The 16003-nt window shown below is 39.5% G+C and overlaps 1 protein-coding gene across 1 annotated transcript in view; it reads left to right on the top strand.

Moving 5' to 3' along the window:
• The window catches only part of Smchd1 (structural maintenance of chromosomes flexible hinge domain containing 1), a 112769-nt gene that overhangs the window by 46509 nt on the left and 50257 nt on the right, over positions 1 to 16003 (top strand). Inside the window, exons 18-22 of the mRNA XM_028762219.1 lie at positions 1124 to 1201; positions 1671 to 1790; positions 4898 to 5042; positions 9977 to 10073; positions 14972 to 15044. Of these exons, the coding sequence (XP_028618052.1) occupies positions 1124 to 1201; positions 1671 to 1790; positions 4898 to 5042; positions 9977 to 10073; positions 14972 to 15044 (513 nt within the window). The remainder of the gene's footprint in view (positions 1 to 1123; positions 1202 to 1670; positions 1791 to 4897; positions 5043 to 9976; positions 10074 to 14971; positions 15045 to 16003) is intronic.

The following is a 16003-nucleotide window of genomic DNA, read 5'->3' on the forward strand; positions in this document are numbered from 1 at the left end:
AGGGGCAGGGAGATTTCTATGAGTTTGAGGCCAACCTAGTCTATATAATGAGTTCCATGACAAGCAGGACTTCATAGAGAGACCCTGTCTCTAAGCAAATAATAATAAAACCAGCAAGATACTGGCACAAAAACACACTTGTAGATCAATGGAACAGAACATGAGATCTAGACTTTTTTTTTGTAAAGATGCCAAAAATCATCTTTTCCTGAGAAAGATCACCTCTTTACAAATGGTGCTGGGAGAGCTGGATGTCTGCCTGCAGAACCATGCAGCCACATCCTTATCCCTCACCCTACACAGAAACCCACTTCAAGTGAATCCACGGCCTTGACAGAACGGAAGCATCAAGTAAAGAAGAATGGTTTAGGCACTTAGGAAGTGAGGCCAGCCATTCACAGATGGGCCCAATGGTGTGGACAAGCTTCTATACAGCAAAAACAGTCTCGTGAAGAGTCGGTCTACAAAATGAGAATCTCTACCAGGCACACGTCCAATAGGATCAGTATCTAGAGTATAACTTGGATTCAAAACACTAAACAACAAAAGCACACACATACAAATAGACTAAGGAGCAGAATATAGAGTTCTCAAAAGAAGGAAAACAAATGGCCAATATTCTGAAGGGTTCAAATTCTTAGCCACCAGGGAAGTGCAAATTAACCTATATTGACAATGTATGTCCTGACAAAGTGGCTATCATCAAGAAAAGAAGTAGCATTTATGCTGGTGAGCATGTGGAAAAGGACGAGCCCTTCTTCACTGCGGGGACTGTAAACTAGCACAGATGATGGAAGTAAGTGTTCAAGTTTTCAGAAAGCCCAAAATAGGAGCCATATGATCCACCAGTGCCTCTTCTGGACGTATATCTCAGAAGACACACCTAAGGACTCTGTATCTTACGTTAGAGGAACTTTCTTCTGACCCATTACCTCACTCTTCAAATGAAAGCACTTGTAATGAGCTAAATAATATAAGCTTCCATTGGTTTTGTTCATTTGCATAAGATAGTATTACATAGAACAGCAAATAAACATGACTGTGTTTGATGCTATTGTGATACCTCATTATTTTATTTTATGCTCAGTTTTTCAAGACCACATTTCTGTTTTCTTTTATCAAGCTTCAAATGGAAATAAAGAAATCATTTCCCATATCAGTCAACATGGAGGGAAATGGCCTTACTGGTTTAAAAAAATGGGTGAGTTACTCCAAATCTTATTTTTTAGATTAAATAGTTTCTATGTGTTTTGTCTGCATGTATGTATGTGTGTATATACTGTGCATGCCTAGTGCCAGAGGAGACCAGAAGAGCAGCATCACATCCCCTGAGACTGAAGCCATGAATGATTTTGAACCAAACCTGCTTCTTCTGCAAGAGCAACGAGTAGTATTAACTGCCAAGTTCTCTCTCCAACCCCTGCCACCGCGCTTGCCTGCCGTGATTGAGACCCTGGGTTTGTCCCCGTCACCACTACAAACAACGCCCACCCCTGCATCATGGTTCCTATCTGTAGTAGCTCCTCAGGGAGCTCAGCCGTGAGAACCATTTGAGTGTACTGGTTTGAGAACAGACTAGGCAGTCTGGTGAAGGCCCCCATATACCTGAAAAAGAAAATTATAAATCAGTATATGCTGACACAGTTTTAAATTTTTCTTCACTTATCCAGAAAATATTCAGAAACTGGGTAATTACACACTGAAATTACAAGTGGTATTGAATGAAAGTAATGCAGACACCTATGCAGGAAGATCACTACCATCTAAAGCCATCAAATTTTCTGTTAAAGGTAAGAAAACACTGTATTTCAGTCTGCTGATGGCGCCATTTTAAATCAAGGGGATGTATTCGTATAATTCAATAAAAGACTCATAATTAGTAAACATGTTGATTTATAAACGGTTATAAAGGTACCTCGTCATTCCTGTTCCTTCTTAATTCTGAAGACATCCTTTTAAATTGTTATTTGATTAGTTTTATCCTTTGCATAGTCTACAGCTGTTCTGGTTTTTAAATCTTTGGATAGTTTCAGGTGTCTGGGGAGGTTTTCCCCTCAGTTTCTGAAATTCTGAGTTTCATGATTATAGATTCATTTTTATCAGCTGCTGTGTAGTTTATACACTTTAGTTTTGAAACATCTGTTTTATTTTCCTTGAAATACTTGATTTTCTATTTTTCAAAAATACCTAATATGAAAATACTGGATTTCCAGGCTGTTACGCTAATTAATTTTTTCTCCTTTTTATCTCTTGCTTTTGTTTATCTTTATTTGTTTGATTATTACTTGAGATAGCTTTAACATTTATCTGCTTAATATTGAGCTTTTCATCTTGCTCAGTCATTCTGTGTTACTCCTCTTTTAAAGCATTGTCTTCCCATTCCACGGATTGAATACTTCTGCTCTCTGGGGCTATTAATAGAGTAGCTCTTTTCTCATTAGTGTTTTCCTCACTTGCATAGTCAGTTTCATGCGTCCACGGAGGACAGGCCTGTCATCTTTTGCTGGGGATGAGGAAGACATGCAACAGTTCTCTGCTGAGGAACAGTGATTTGGGGGAACTTAGGCCAATTTTAACAAGTCTTTCAGTTGTGTTCCAGTTTCATTATAGCTTGAATATACTGCTGTGTGATTTTATGAGCGTTTAAGGATTTGATGATCTTAGCCTATTCCACTCATGCTCAGTTACATTTGAGCATATGGTCTTCAGTGGTCATGTTTTTACTAGTGTCGTGTTTTTTTTTTCCTTGTTTGTTTTGTAGATTTAGGTTTCATAAAATCTGTAGTATCATTATTACAAGATTTTGGTTTTGGTTTTTTTTTTTAAAGAAGTTTGAGTGGTGGGTTTTTTTTTTTTTTAAGTCAGAAGGACCAATAGATGACTTTCCTTTTTTCCATAATTACTGAATATGTATGGGTGTTTCTCCTGCGTGTATCTGTACACCATATTTGTGCCTGGTGCCCACAGAGACCAGAAGAAGGCCCTGAAGCCTTGTATCTGGAGTGACAGGTGGTTGTGGGCAGCCATGTTGGCGCTGAGAATTGAACCTGGGACCTCACCTTAACCACTGAGCCATCTCTCCAGCTCCAAGGTTTTATTTGTTAAAATTAATTCTTGTTCTGAACATCTACTTCATGGTGTAGATTTGTTACATTTTAAACAATTCTCTGTTGAACCGTTTAGGCTCTAATTTCTTTGACAAAAAAAAAAAAGCTTTTTGTTGTTGTTAGATTCTTTAAGGTTAATACCAAGAAATCTCAAAAGCTATGTGTACAAGTCAACAATAGACATCAAATTCATTTCCTAAAAGCTAATTTCATCTCACCTCAATATTTACACAGCAAAATTAGTGGTTAAGCAATTTGTCCAACTCTTACGGTACGAGTTGCCTCTATTCTAGCCCACTGTGTATCATCTGAAAGCTTTTTTATTCACAATGCTTATTTTACTAGTTCGAAGTTGTGCTTCTCAAGTTTGAGTTTGTAACTGAACTACTCTGACAGGCTTCTTAAAGCACAGCCTCCTGGATGTCACTTTAAGAATGTCTTCATGTGGCCGGGCGGTGGTGGCACACGCCTTTAATCCCAGCATTTGGGAGGCAGAGGCAGGCGGATTTCTGAGTTTGAGGCCAGCCTGGTCTACAGAGTGAGTTCCAGGACAGCCAGGGCTATACAGAGAAACCCTATCTCGAAAAACAAACAAACAAACAAAAAACCCAAAAAAACAAAAACAAAAAGAATGTCTACGTGTATGTCTGTTTGTACCGCACATTGAATCTAGGGCCTCATAGATGTTTGGCAAGCTCTCACCAGATGTCTCCAGTGATCTTCCTTTTGAGAGAGGATCTCAATAAGGTGCCTGAGCTAACCTTGAGTTATTCTAGCTAGACAGCACCCTGAATATCTGTGTCAGTAGACCTGGCTGTAATAGTTTCTGATTCAGCATGTTTAAGGATGGATTCGTAGGTTTGTTTTTTTTTTCCAGTTAATTCCAAGGGACAGTTGCAACTAGTAGCCTAGAAATCACACTTTGAGAATAGATGGCTCAAAGATAGAACGGAAGTTCAGGAATAGAGTATAATCAAGCTGAATCGTTCCTAACACTTTGTGAATATGTGCACATAGGAAAGTGTTTATGTGTTTATACTAAGTAATTGAGACAATATGAACAGATCATTTTTCCCCTTGGATTTTAGAGTCTTATTGTATATTCTAGCTATTTTCCATTATATTCTTGTTGTAAGCTCATCAAATCTATTTATACTTTATGAAAACTGTGTTTTATCTTAGAAATTCTTTATTAAGGACATAGGCACCCTTCATTATAGTCTTATAGTTGACAGCTTAAAAAGAATTTTAGGTTTGACATGATGTTATATACCTATCTATAATCTCCCCTTTGGAAGTTAGATTGGAGGATTGCCACAAGTTTAAGGGCAGCCTACATAGTGAGACTGTTTCAATGATAGTAACATGAATAAAACTAAAGAAACACTTTTGATATCTACTTGAATTTCTATACTTCTATCCACATTTTGGCTTATGGCACTAGTTACATTTTGCACAGATTTTTAATTATATATCAGTATGTGGGTATGTATAGAAGTGCCCACGGAGGCCAGGAGAGGGCACCAGATACCCTGAAGCTGGAGTCACTGGCATTGTCACTGGCATTGTGAGCTACTTGTCTTGGGCACAGACATGGGTCCTCTGCAAGAGCAGTGAGGTGCTTGACTACTGAGCTACCTTCCAGTCCTTGCACAGAGTAAAATACCATCATTATTTCCCTCATAAGTGGATCTATTTCTGACCTTCAATAAATTTTAAATAAATTAGAGTTTTGTAAATTAGATAAATTACTAGGTAATTAATTTCTTTTCCCATTTGTTTTGTTAAAGAGGGCAAGCCAGAAAAGTTTTCGTTTGGTCTTCTGGATTCTCCTTTTCGTGTTGGAGTTCCATTTAATATTCCTCTGGAGTTACAGGATGAATTTGGTCACACTACCCAACTATTATCTGATATTGAGCCAGTTCTTGAAGCAAGGTAATTGAAGGATTTATTTGTATTGTGTTTTTGTATTTGCTAAGTATTTGCTCCTTCATGTGTGAATTATATAAATTTAGCGTTGGTATTATCATTCCAGGGGATTTATTTGGCCCGAGGCCGTCCTCTGAGACTACAGTGTCATGTATAAATTGCTTTGAGGAAGTATATTTATTAGATAAACTGTTGAAGTCGTTGGGGTCTTACTCCATTTCCTTTTTGCAAGCATGGTGTGTTATTCTATGGCAGCTCTGTTAGTTGCTGCTGTTTGCTTAGAGATGATAGCTGAGGCCTAGAAGATGGTTCAGCCAATAACTACTTGCCTTGTATGCTCAAGAACCTGAGTTCCATTCCCCACACCCAGGTAATTCAGGTAACTGAGCTTGTGTTTGAACAAAGACGATGCTGTTTCTCCTCTTCCTCTTCCTCTTCCTCTTCCTCTTCCTCTTCCTCTTCCTCTTCTTTTCTTCTTTTCTTCTTCTTCCTTTCTTTCTTTCTTTCTTTTTTTTTTTTTTGAAATAGTCTTGTTATATGGTATTGGTTGACCTGGAACTCACTATGTTGATCAGTTTATTCTTGAACTTGGAGTAATCTTCCTGCATCTGCCTCCTGAGAATTAGGATTACAAGTATGCACTACCATGCCTAGCTGATTATCCTTTACTTTTATAATTGTTATTCTCTCATTCTTCTTCCACCTTCACTTGTGAGGTTCCTTTATTCTGCATGGTCAGAAAAGAGAATTGCACCCAAATCCTCTTCTCCATCCCAGAAAACAAAGATAGATGCAAACAAATTGTTCTATTACTGAATAAATGTTAAAGTCATCATGTGATTGCAGGCAGCCTGCTAAGGAAATTTGCAAAGTCAGGGAAAAAATCTGACTCTGATATTTTTTGTTGTTTTGATATTTTTTTAAATTTATCCCTTTCAAATGATTTTGTTGGAAATAGTGGATTAGTGATAACCATAACTTTAATGGTTCTCTGCTTGTTTAAGACAAAACATTAGGTGTGGAACTCCAGGAAGAGCTGGCTACTGTGGGAAGGCATTGAAGTACAGTGAAGAGTAGGCAGAGCAAGAGAAGTCAGAAGTAATGAACAGAGAACTAAATGACCCTAACATATAGAGCTACACAACAGTGGGAGGGTGGAGTCCCCTCAGGGGAGTGTGAAGCAGACAGAGATGAAAGTGAATGCCTTGGCAAGCTCCATAGGCACATACAGCCCAGCTCTGTAAAGTACACATCAGCAGGTCTGTGACTTGCACAGTAAATACCAGACCAAGAGCACACACACTTACAGTTGGTAACAAGTGCTGCCCTGGGAATCATCTTAAGAGTGGTCATAGTACCTGACTTCTGGGAGCAGTTGGAAGCCTTTGTATTTTATTTCTTCTAATGGCTTACTTTCTGCTAGTTAAGCACATGTCTGCTCCAAGAATCAATGTCGGCTCAAAGAATCTGACAGTGACTTGGATATAAACTTGGGAGACTAGGTCTATGTGGTGAGCAGTGCAGTCCTTAGACATGGTAGTTTCCTCAGAGAATAATTTTCTGTTCTTTTCCTTACAACGCCTAACACTGGTCCCTGACTAGTTGAGGAACAGGCCTGGGATGGGAATGGAGGATGAAGGGGTCTCCGTCCCTACGTGCTTTGATTTAGGGCCGTGCCTTTTACTGTCTTCAGTGTTCTTTCTCTTCTTACCCATTGTTAACTTTTCCTGTGCCTCACTTCAGTGCTCTTTTCTTTTCATCTGTTCTAAAGGAGATGCAAAGATGCCTGTTAGTGTTGGAAAGTGGATCTAAAGATCTGTGGGTATTATCAGTTTGGGGGTAGTATCTGTGACGAATTTGATTTCTTGCTTTGTTTTTTCTTTGTCGGAACTATGAATTGAGTTTTCTCTTGGCTGAGTTTGTTTTTTGTTGACTTTGTCTCTTCTTACATTTACCTTTTCTTTGTATTTGCTTTAGTAGTAAAACTTTTCTTTTCATGTTATGGAGACCTAAAGAGCCAGCAAAAGCAGATCTCAGCATCTTGCCAGAGCTACTTTGTTTACCACTTTGCAACTTTAATGTTGATTTTGTTAAATATATTACAGGAAGCCACTGTTTTAGATAGGCTTCTGCACCAACAGAATAGGGTAAAAATCAAGAGTCATACGTGCTAAAATTCTAGTAGCCAAGGAGAAACTCAGTTGTTGATGTATGTGAAGGTCAGAGGTCATCTCAGTGACTCACTCACACCTTCAGCTTGGTGGCCGGTGTCCTTATCTACTGAGCCATCTGTCCACACTGATCTCTTAAAGCAACCCTTTGGGCCAGAGAGAAGACTCAGCAATGAAGCACATGTACTACGCTATTGAGAGGGTCAGATTTCAGTTGAAGTACCCAGGTTTGGCTAGCCCACAACCACCGGAGCGGAGCTAACCTGATGTCTCTGCTGTCCTCAAGCACCTGCTCTCATGTGCATAACAACCCATGTAGAGAGAATTAAAAAATAAGATGAAATTTTAAAACAATAAATAAATATAGTTGTTTCTTGTAAAGTAAAGGCAGGGAGACAGAACAATAATCTATCAGTAAACATCAAGTTATTTCCTGTTCCCTCTGTGGTTTCAGAGTTAGGACAGAAAGCAGTTTAAGAATATATCAACTGAGCCTCCTGTGGGGGACAGGTGTCAGTTCTGTTTCCGATCTTTTACAGGGTCAGAACAGCAGCTTAGTTGCTGCACCATAACAAGTGTGCACATATACCACACATATCATAGATACATTTAAATTATTGTTATGCTTTTTTAGTTTTTTTTCCCTCTTCATCTCTTTCTGTATGTAGAACAAGCCTTGATGTTTTGTTCATGAGAACACTTACTTTGTTAGAATACATTGAAATGAAAAGTATTACTCAGTTGTAAAATCAAAAGGCTGTCAAGGCCTTCATGTCATTTTAAATCTGACTATTCAGAAAATACCTGCAAACACTTGCATTCTGTGCTTGAGAAAAAGATGGGGCTTTTTCTTAGCTTCTGATGAACTGTTTACCTTTTTCTCTTTCCCTGAGGGTCACAGCTTCCCTAGGTGTTACTTGTACATAGCAATAGAAAAGAAACTTAGCTTCATCAACATGAACACCACCTTCCCTGATGCCGTTCTGTCTGTTAGGTAGTGTGGAGACAGGGACTAGGAAGTGAGGGGAAAGTGGAGGCGAAGGTACTTGCGATTCAGACTCTGAAGACCAGCTCAGAGGGCAGATATAACCTGATTGTTTATTACATGAGCTTATATATGGCTTTTTAGCCAATTAGGGTATGCTTATGTATTCAAGGGCAAGTCAGGGTGCAACCTGTGTTGTTTAGCCAAACGTGATTCGACTGCCTGTCCATAAACCGGTAGGGGAGGGTCCAGTCCCCAGGGAGATTTCTCTGAAGACAGAGGAATCAGCCACCGCCCTGGAGTCCTTTGTGCTTTCTTACTGGTGTACTGGGAGCCGCAGTAGATCTTACACTGTATACAGTGGATCAGGACTCTTCGAGGAGTTGCAGAAGCCTGTGGCATCTGGCTCTCCGAGCCACTTTTCTCTCCACCAGGTCTATCTCCGCAACCCCACAAGCTGCAGAGATCACCTACAATTTTACTGAGTAAAGATTTGAAGTGATCCCTAGAAAGGATGAGGTTGACATGAGCCTGCCGTGTGAACCTGGTGTGCTTGGTTATTTCTTCCCTTAGGCATGTGGTGTGGTCTTCCTTTGGGTTCTTTCTTATTCTATCAGCAGTGAGAGTCTGGGTAATACATCTCGTCAAGGGTTGCATATTGATATTCTCACCGGGTCACACCCTTATGGACCAGCCTAATGAAAGGAAGCTGAGGTAGACTCCAGGGGTGCTTATTAGGGGGCTGTTCTAGACTAGGGTATACTTTTTGCTTATATCTTCTCTTTCACACCTTTTTTTTTGTTTCCTTTGTTTTTTTTTCCTTTGTTTGTTTTAATAATACTGTCATGGTTCTAGATGCATAACGGAAAAGTCAATTTCTACTGAAGCAAAGAATAATTAGCACTTAGCCCTGCTGGTCCTAACCAGATATGGCAAGGCCGTGGGTGACAGTGCCTGCCGTGCCCGCGGTACCGAGCTCGGGCGTAGGCTTGGGGGATTAAAGAAATACTCAGACTCGGGTCATCCATTGTGAGAGAATGCCAATGCCTTTACTGAGCAGGTTCAATATATACACCAAGCCAGGGAAGGAAAAATACAAACTCAGGAAAAAACAGGAACTCAACTGGGGGGCAATAGGATGTCAAGTGTAAATTCCCTTCCTGGGGCACCATGCCTTAGTCAGGATGTTTTGATCCTAGAGGAACCGCAGAATGTTACTTAGTAGACAGCAGCATACGAAAAGGCTCAGCCAGGGCATAGCAGCCCTTTGGGGTCCTACACGTGGGTTTCACTGTAAACATGGCTGCACAATGGTAGGCATGCTGTTATATCATGTTTAAGTTGACATTCAGCTTGTCTCACCTCACTCCTTGTGTCTTGACGGACTCAACACATGGTTTCTTTATTTTATGACAATATGTGGTAGTACTTCCAGCATTTACCTCATCAGTACCACTTACAGTGTTTGCTTGGTTATATTTTTTTTTCTATAATAGAAATTTTTAGAGCTAAGTAGAATAGTACACATCTGTAATTACAGTTCTGGGAAGTCTGAGGTGGGAGGATTATGAATTTGAGGCATAGTTGGCTATATAAGGGAATCCCTGACTCAAGGGGGGAAAAGATCATTTTCTTAGTCATTTTCTTCTTTATTTCTACTTATTTAAATCAAATCAAATTACATTTTCTATTAGAAACATGAATTAAACATGCTAGTCGCACATATGCAAATTTTATAGATGATGCAAGGGAATTTAAAAATAATCTGTTTTTTTTTTTTCTAGTGGTCTGACTTTACATTATGAAGAAATAACCAAAGGCCCAAATTGTGTAATTCAAGGTGTCGTAGCTAAGGGTCCCGTTAACTCTTGTCAGGGCAAGGTAAGCATTATAAATAAATTTTACAGTATCTGTTACTCGGTTTCTCTTGTGGTCAATACGAAATTTAATGTGAAATGACCTGGTTTTCTTTTGTTTTTGTTTTTGTTTTGTAACCAAGATTATCACAATTCCAGGCTGTTTGAAATCTGTCAGTGCTGTGTGATCTGACTTAGCAGTTAGATCACTGTGAAAACTTGTCATTTCACTACTGAAGTCGTGTCAGCATCTTTGAGTTATTGTTCTTTAGCTGTCTTCATCTTCATTCAGAACCATTGATTTAGCTTTTCTCTGGTAGTTTTCCACTGCCCTGACTCGTGTTTTATTCTTTTAGAACAGAAACCACAATTATAAATCAGTAAACTTAAGCTGACTATTTTAACTGGTCTTTGCTACTTAGTGGGTTCTTCTTTTTCTCAGACTTTATCTCCCCCCATCCCCTGCCTTGTTTGACCCCGAATCACTAGATAGGAGAGAAAGAAAGTAGAGGGGAGAGAGAGGGGGAGGGAGAAAGGATCCTCAAATCTTAATTTCTTTCCCTTTGTTTCTTCTTTGAGCATGACTGCTAACAAACCACAACCAGTCCCCCTGCATGACCACCGACCCCCAACCACAACCGGAGAGGGGGGTTGGGCTTGCATTTATGTACCCTCTGAAAAGTTCCCAGAATTCCAAATGCCACACAATCACAGATTATCTGTGGCTGTCAAAACCACGCCTCTGCCAGAGCATGAGGCAGATCATAGTCAGCTACTGCAGATAGTCCAAAGCAGATAGTTCTCTTATCCCACACCTGGGATTAAAATGAAATACATTCTTATAATATTTCTGTGTTTTTTGAAGAAACCAAAATTCCAAAATTGTCACTACAGACTATCTTAGCATGTTTTGATAATTAGGTAAAGGGAAATATTTGTTAAGTGGTATATTGTTAAGAAAGATACAGATGTTTTCCTGTCAATGTTGTGTTTAAAATAGAGCTTGCCAGTGCCTGGTCTATGTTAGAGTACTTGGAAGGTGCTAGGTTTAACCTCCCAGCATAGCCCAACATAAAGAGAAGAAACGCGTGAGGTTCTCCAGATGTTTCCAGCAGAGCAGCCCTGATCTGAAACGTTTGGAATGTTGACATATAACTACAGGCAAAACGTCCTACCTTTGACCTCATTTGAGAGATGGCAGTCAAAATGAACACACCTGAAGTACAAAAGCCGCCTGAAGGTTCAGTGTTTACGGTGAAAAATAGATGAGCCTCACGTTTAGCCTCGTTTCCCAGATAGCTTTGTTTACACAGATTTCCTAAAATTCAAAACCCTTATAGTTGGAAATATTTTTATTTTATTATTTTGTGCGCTGGGTTTTTTGCCTGTGCCTTCCATGGGCATCCAGGTGCCCGACGAGGCCAGAGGAGGGTACTGGATACCCTGAAGCAGAAGTGAACAGCTGTGAGCTGCAGTGTGAGTTCTGGGGATCAAGCCCAGGTCCTCTAGGATAGCAGTCAGTGCTCTTAACCGTCTAGAGAGATGGGGCAGAAAACATTTAAATAAGCGTTACTTAGCCTGCACACTGCTTCATGTTGTCAAATGACATTAAACATCAGGTTAATACAGCTTTCCAGATTAAGACTTCACTGAAATATTTTCAGATTTGTGACAACTTTTAAATGTTAGATGGACTTTAAACTGATTTCTATCTAGATTTTCAAAAACTTACTTTGAAATAACTTTAAATTTAGAGGAGAGTTCAGAGATAGCGTGAGCTGTCAGGGTTTCTATGCTAACGTCTCAGAACCTCATATGCTACTATGTGCTAGTAAACATTGAGACAGTACAAGTAAGAAAACTAGACTTCATTCAGATGTCTCTCAGGTACTGTTACCTTTCAGTCCAGAGTCCACTCCAGAATTTTACATTCCATTTAGAAGTCTCTAGATTTAGTTTTTAATATTTTGTTTAATCTCTTATAAAAAATTAAAATATAATTACATTTTCCCCCTTCCTTTCTTTCCCTCCTGTCCTTCCTTCTGGACCCTTTCATATACCTACTCCCTGCTCTCTCTCAAATTCTCAGCCTCTTTTTCTTCAAGTGTGTGTGTGTGTCTGTGTGTGTGTGTGTGTGTGTGTGTGTGTGTGTGTGTCTGTGTCTGTGTGTGTCTGTGTGTGTGTGTGTGTGTGTCTGTGTGTGTGTGTGTCTGTGTCTTTGTGTGTGTGTCTGTGTGTGTGTGTGTATGTATGTGTGTCTGTGTGTGTCTGTGTCTGTGTCTTTGTCTGTGTCTGTGTCTTTGTCTGTGTCTGTGTGTGTGTCTGTGTGTGTGTCTGTGTGTGTGTCTGTGTCTGTGTGTGTGTCTGTGTCTGTGTGTGTGTCTGTGTCTGTGTGTGTGTCTGTGTCTGTGTGTGTGTGTGTTTTCTACTCAGTTTATATTATCACTTGTTACTTATATGTATAAGTTTTCAGGGCTGACCATTTGATGTTGGAAAATCAAATTGGGATCCACTTCCTTGGGGAAGACTTTTTCCTGCTCTCAGATTTCCTTGGTTGCCTCTTGGTCTAAGACTGTGTCCTATAAGATTTCCTCTTCCTTTTCAGCATGTCTGTTGTCATTCTTATTCAGGTCTTGTTGAGGTACCCATGTTGATTAAGACTTAGCGTGCATAGCTTCTCAGACATTTCCAGGAGATGCAGTCTCACAGCAGACTTCCTGTTCATCTGATTCTTAAAATCTTTATGCCTCATCTTCCTTGATGTTCCTTGAGCCTTGGGTGCAAGACTTGTATAATTGATATATTTGTTGGGGCTAGGAACCACAGGATCACTTGTTCTGTGCATTTGATTTATTGTGGTTTTCTGTAATGGTCTCTCTCTAATGTAAAGAAATATGTCTGATGAAGGCTATGGGTATAAGGACGCATATAGAGTATTATGAATTATGCTGGTTAAGTAATGTAGTCATGTGGGTTCTCCAAGATCCATGACCTTACTAGCCCTGAATGGTAAGTAGTCTGGCGTTCCAGTGCTAGGCATGATTTCCCTCTTGTTTAGTGAGCCTTTAAGTCCAATTAGAAAGCTGTTTGTCACTACCAAGTTGTGCATGCCACTATTACATGTGTAAGGTCATTGTACCATGATCATTGTGGCTCACAGGCGTCAGAGCTGGGGAAGACTGTTGGCTGCTCCTCTCTCTCAGAAGCTTGCATAGCATCTCCTGATACCATAAAGCTAGTTCTGAAGGGATGAAACTTTCAGGTCAGGTCCTGCTCTATGTCATAAGTGGATGGTGTCTTCAGCAGTAGGAATTTACCTTCAACCTCTGATGCAACCAAGGGCAACAGGAATAGCCTATAAAGTTTTAGAAATCTCTTGGACTCCCCTGACCAATAGCTTGAAAGGAGAAGTCTGATGCCTGGTATGGGGGTTTTTGTTAGTCTTTGGCTTTTTGGGGAAACCTTGTTGTCCCTGGTGTGAACAATTTATTAAACTACGTATGTGTATTTGGACACATAGATTTATATGTATGACATTGTAATTTTAGGTAGATAGATAATAATATGAGACCTTAGGACTCTTTTCAGACATTGTTATTTGCCTTCCCCCTTCTCCTTTTTTATTGACCCTCCTTATTTATACCCTCCTCCCTGATTTTCTCACGTCAGATCACCTGCAGCCTGTTATTTCTCTCTACTGCCTGCTGTCCGTGATATCTTCCTATTTTACTGATTTCTTGCAGTTATTAGCTATGTACTCACATCTAAAGATTTGAACCTATAAGTCTTAGATGAGAGAAAGCATGGTATTTGTCTTTCTAGGTCTGGGTTACCATACTCAATATAATCTTTTTAAATTCTATTCATTTACCTGCAGAGTTCATGATTTCATTTTTCTTTACATCTGAATAGTGTTCCATAGTGTATATGTATGACACTTATCCATTCATCAGTTGAAGGACATTTGGGCCGTTTGTATTTCCTAGCTATTATAAATAGAACAGCAATGAATATAGGTAAGTAAGTATTTGTAGAGTATTTGTATGAGTCCTTTGGGCATATGACAAACAGTGATATTCCTGGGTCATATGGACGGTTTACTTTCTGTGTTTTGAGGGTTTTCTACACTGATTTCCAGGGTGGATAGACTAACTTGCAACCCCAACAGTGAATACAGGTTCCCTTTTTCTACATCTCTTACATCATTTGCTGTCCTAGGCTGTTCCATTGATCTTTGCTGCTCTGAATGGGATAAGTTGAAACCTCCAAGTTTTTTTGATTTGCATTTTCTTAACTGCTAGGAATGCTCCACATTGTCTAAGAATTCTTAGCCAGCTTTATTTCTTCTTTTGAAAGTTGTGTGCAGTTTCTCGCCCGCCATCTTTTAAATGGGTCTTTTACTCAGAGCTCTGTAGTTGCTGTTCAGAGTCCAGTACATTTTCTTTCCTACTCCTTAATTGTTTCACTTCAGAAATATTTTTAGTTATTTGTGTTACATCTATGACTGTCACCTGCATGTATGTATGTGCACGACATGAGTGCCTGATATCTGTGGAGTCCAGAAGAGCTCAATGGATTCCCTGGAACTGGAATTATGGGTGATTGTAGCCAACATGTGGGTTCTGGGAACTGAACTTGGGTCCCCTGCAAGAGCAGCAAGTTCACTGAGTGGTCTTTCTACCCCTGCTTTTACATTTTTAGAAACACCGCCTTATTCTGATAACTACCCGAGGTACACCATTTTTAAGATGAGGAAAGTTTTTTCTCTTCTGGGATTCTTATATATTTGTAATAATTTTACTCTTATGAGTAAATTTATATAATGATGAGGAAACTAGAAACTAAACATAAGTAAGAATTCAAATGTTAAGCTACTTATTTAAATCTTGGGTTTAATTTTTGATGTCTTTTTTTTCCCAACAGAATTTTAATCTGAAGGTTATTCTTCCTGGTTTAAAAGAAGACTCACAGATTTTGAAAATTAGATTGCTACCTGGTAATATTATTTTAAGAAGTATTTGGATAGTTCTTTTTTTAAACTATTCTTAGATTGTTGTTGTGGCGACTGGCTAGAATGTGTGGTGCTGAGGCGGAAAAGACTACAATTCAATTATGTATATGGGGTGGCATGTGCTGGTGAGTACAAGGCCTGTGCAGTCAGGGATGGCAGGTCCCCCAGGAACAGCTGTAGATACTCTTGACCACCAAACCATCTCTCTAGCCCTGGAGGACTGTAGTTTTGATACTACAGTGGGCTGTAATAATGAGATTCTATCAAAAAGCAAAAACAAAAATGAGAAACAAACGGCACTGTGATAGAGGCCTGCTGACACTGCTTACACGGGTTTACTGTCTGAGTGAGAGAGACTGGTGATAGCTTTAGGCGTCTCTCTCTTAGAAAAGAAAAAAAAAGTTGATACAGTACAGACCAGGCTGGCCTTAGAGTCTCCTTAGGTAGCCAAGGATAGTCTTGAGTTTACAGTCCTCCTGCCTCATCCTCCTAAGTGATAGATTGCAGACATGTACCACCATCCCTGGTTTATGTAGTACTGGGCTTGAACTCAGAATTGCATCCTAGGCAAGTACTCTCTCAACTGAGGTAGACCCTCGGCCTGAGTGTGAATCTGAAAACTACATTTAAGTTGCACTTCAGTTCCCTCAGCCTTGAGGGAACTCTTTCAGTACTGACTGTGTAATAAGGAATCATTATCTAGAGATAGGCTTATAGACTTAGCTTAAAGCTGGGTCTGCTGTATCAGCCTTTTATTGAGAGACCTTTCGCATTTTAAGAATCATTGGTCCATATTTGATGAGGATTTATCTTGGGAAAATGAAACTCTATTAAAGTTACATAGGATAGAATTCCTGCCTCATTTAAGAGAGAGTCTGTTGTAAGGATCTAAAAAGAATATTTTTTAATCAGACCATTTGAGGTTCAGTGTAGGTAAACTTTGT

Source organism: Grammomys surdaster, unplaced genomic scaffold (assembly GCF_004785775.1).
Source record: "Grammomys surdaster isolate TR1022 unplaced genomic scaffold, NIH_TR_1.0 132, whole genome shotgun sequence".
In the NCBI taxonomy this organism is placed as follows: domain Eukaryota; kingdom Metazoa; phylum Chordata; class Mammalia; order Rodentia; family Muridae; genus Grammomys; species Grammomys surdaster.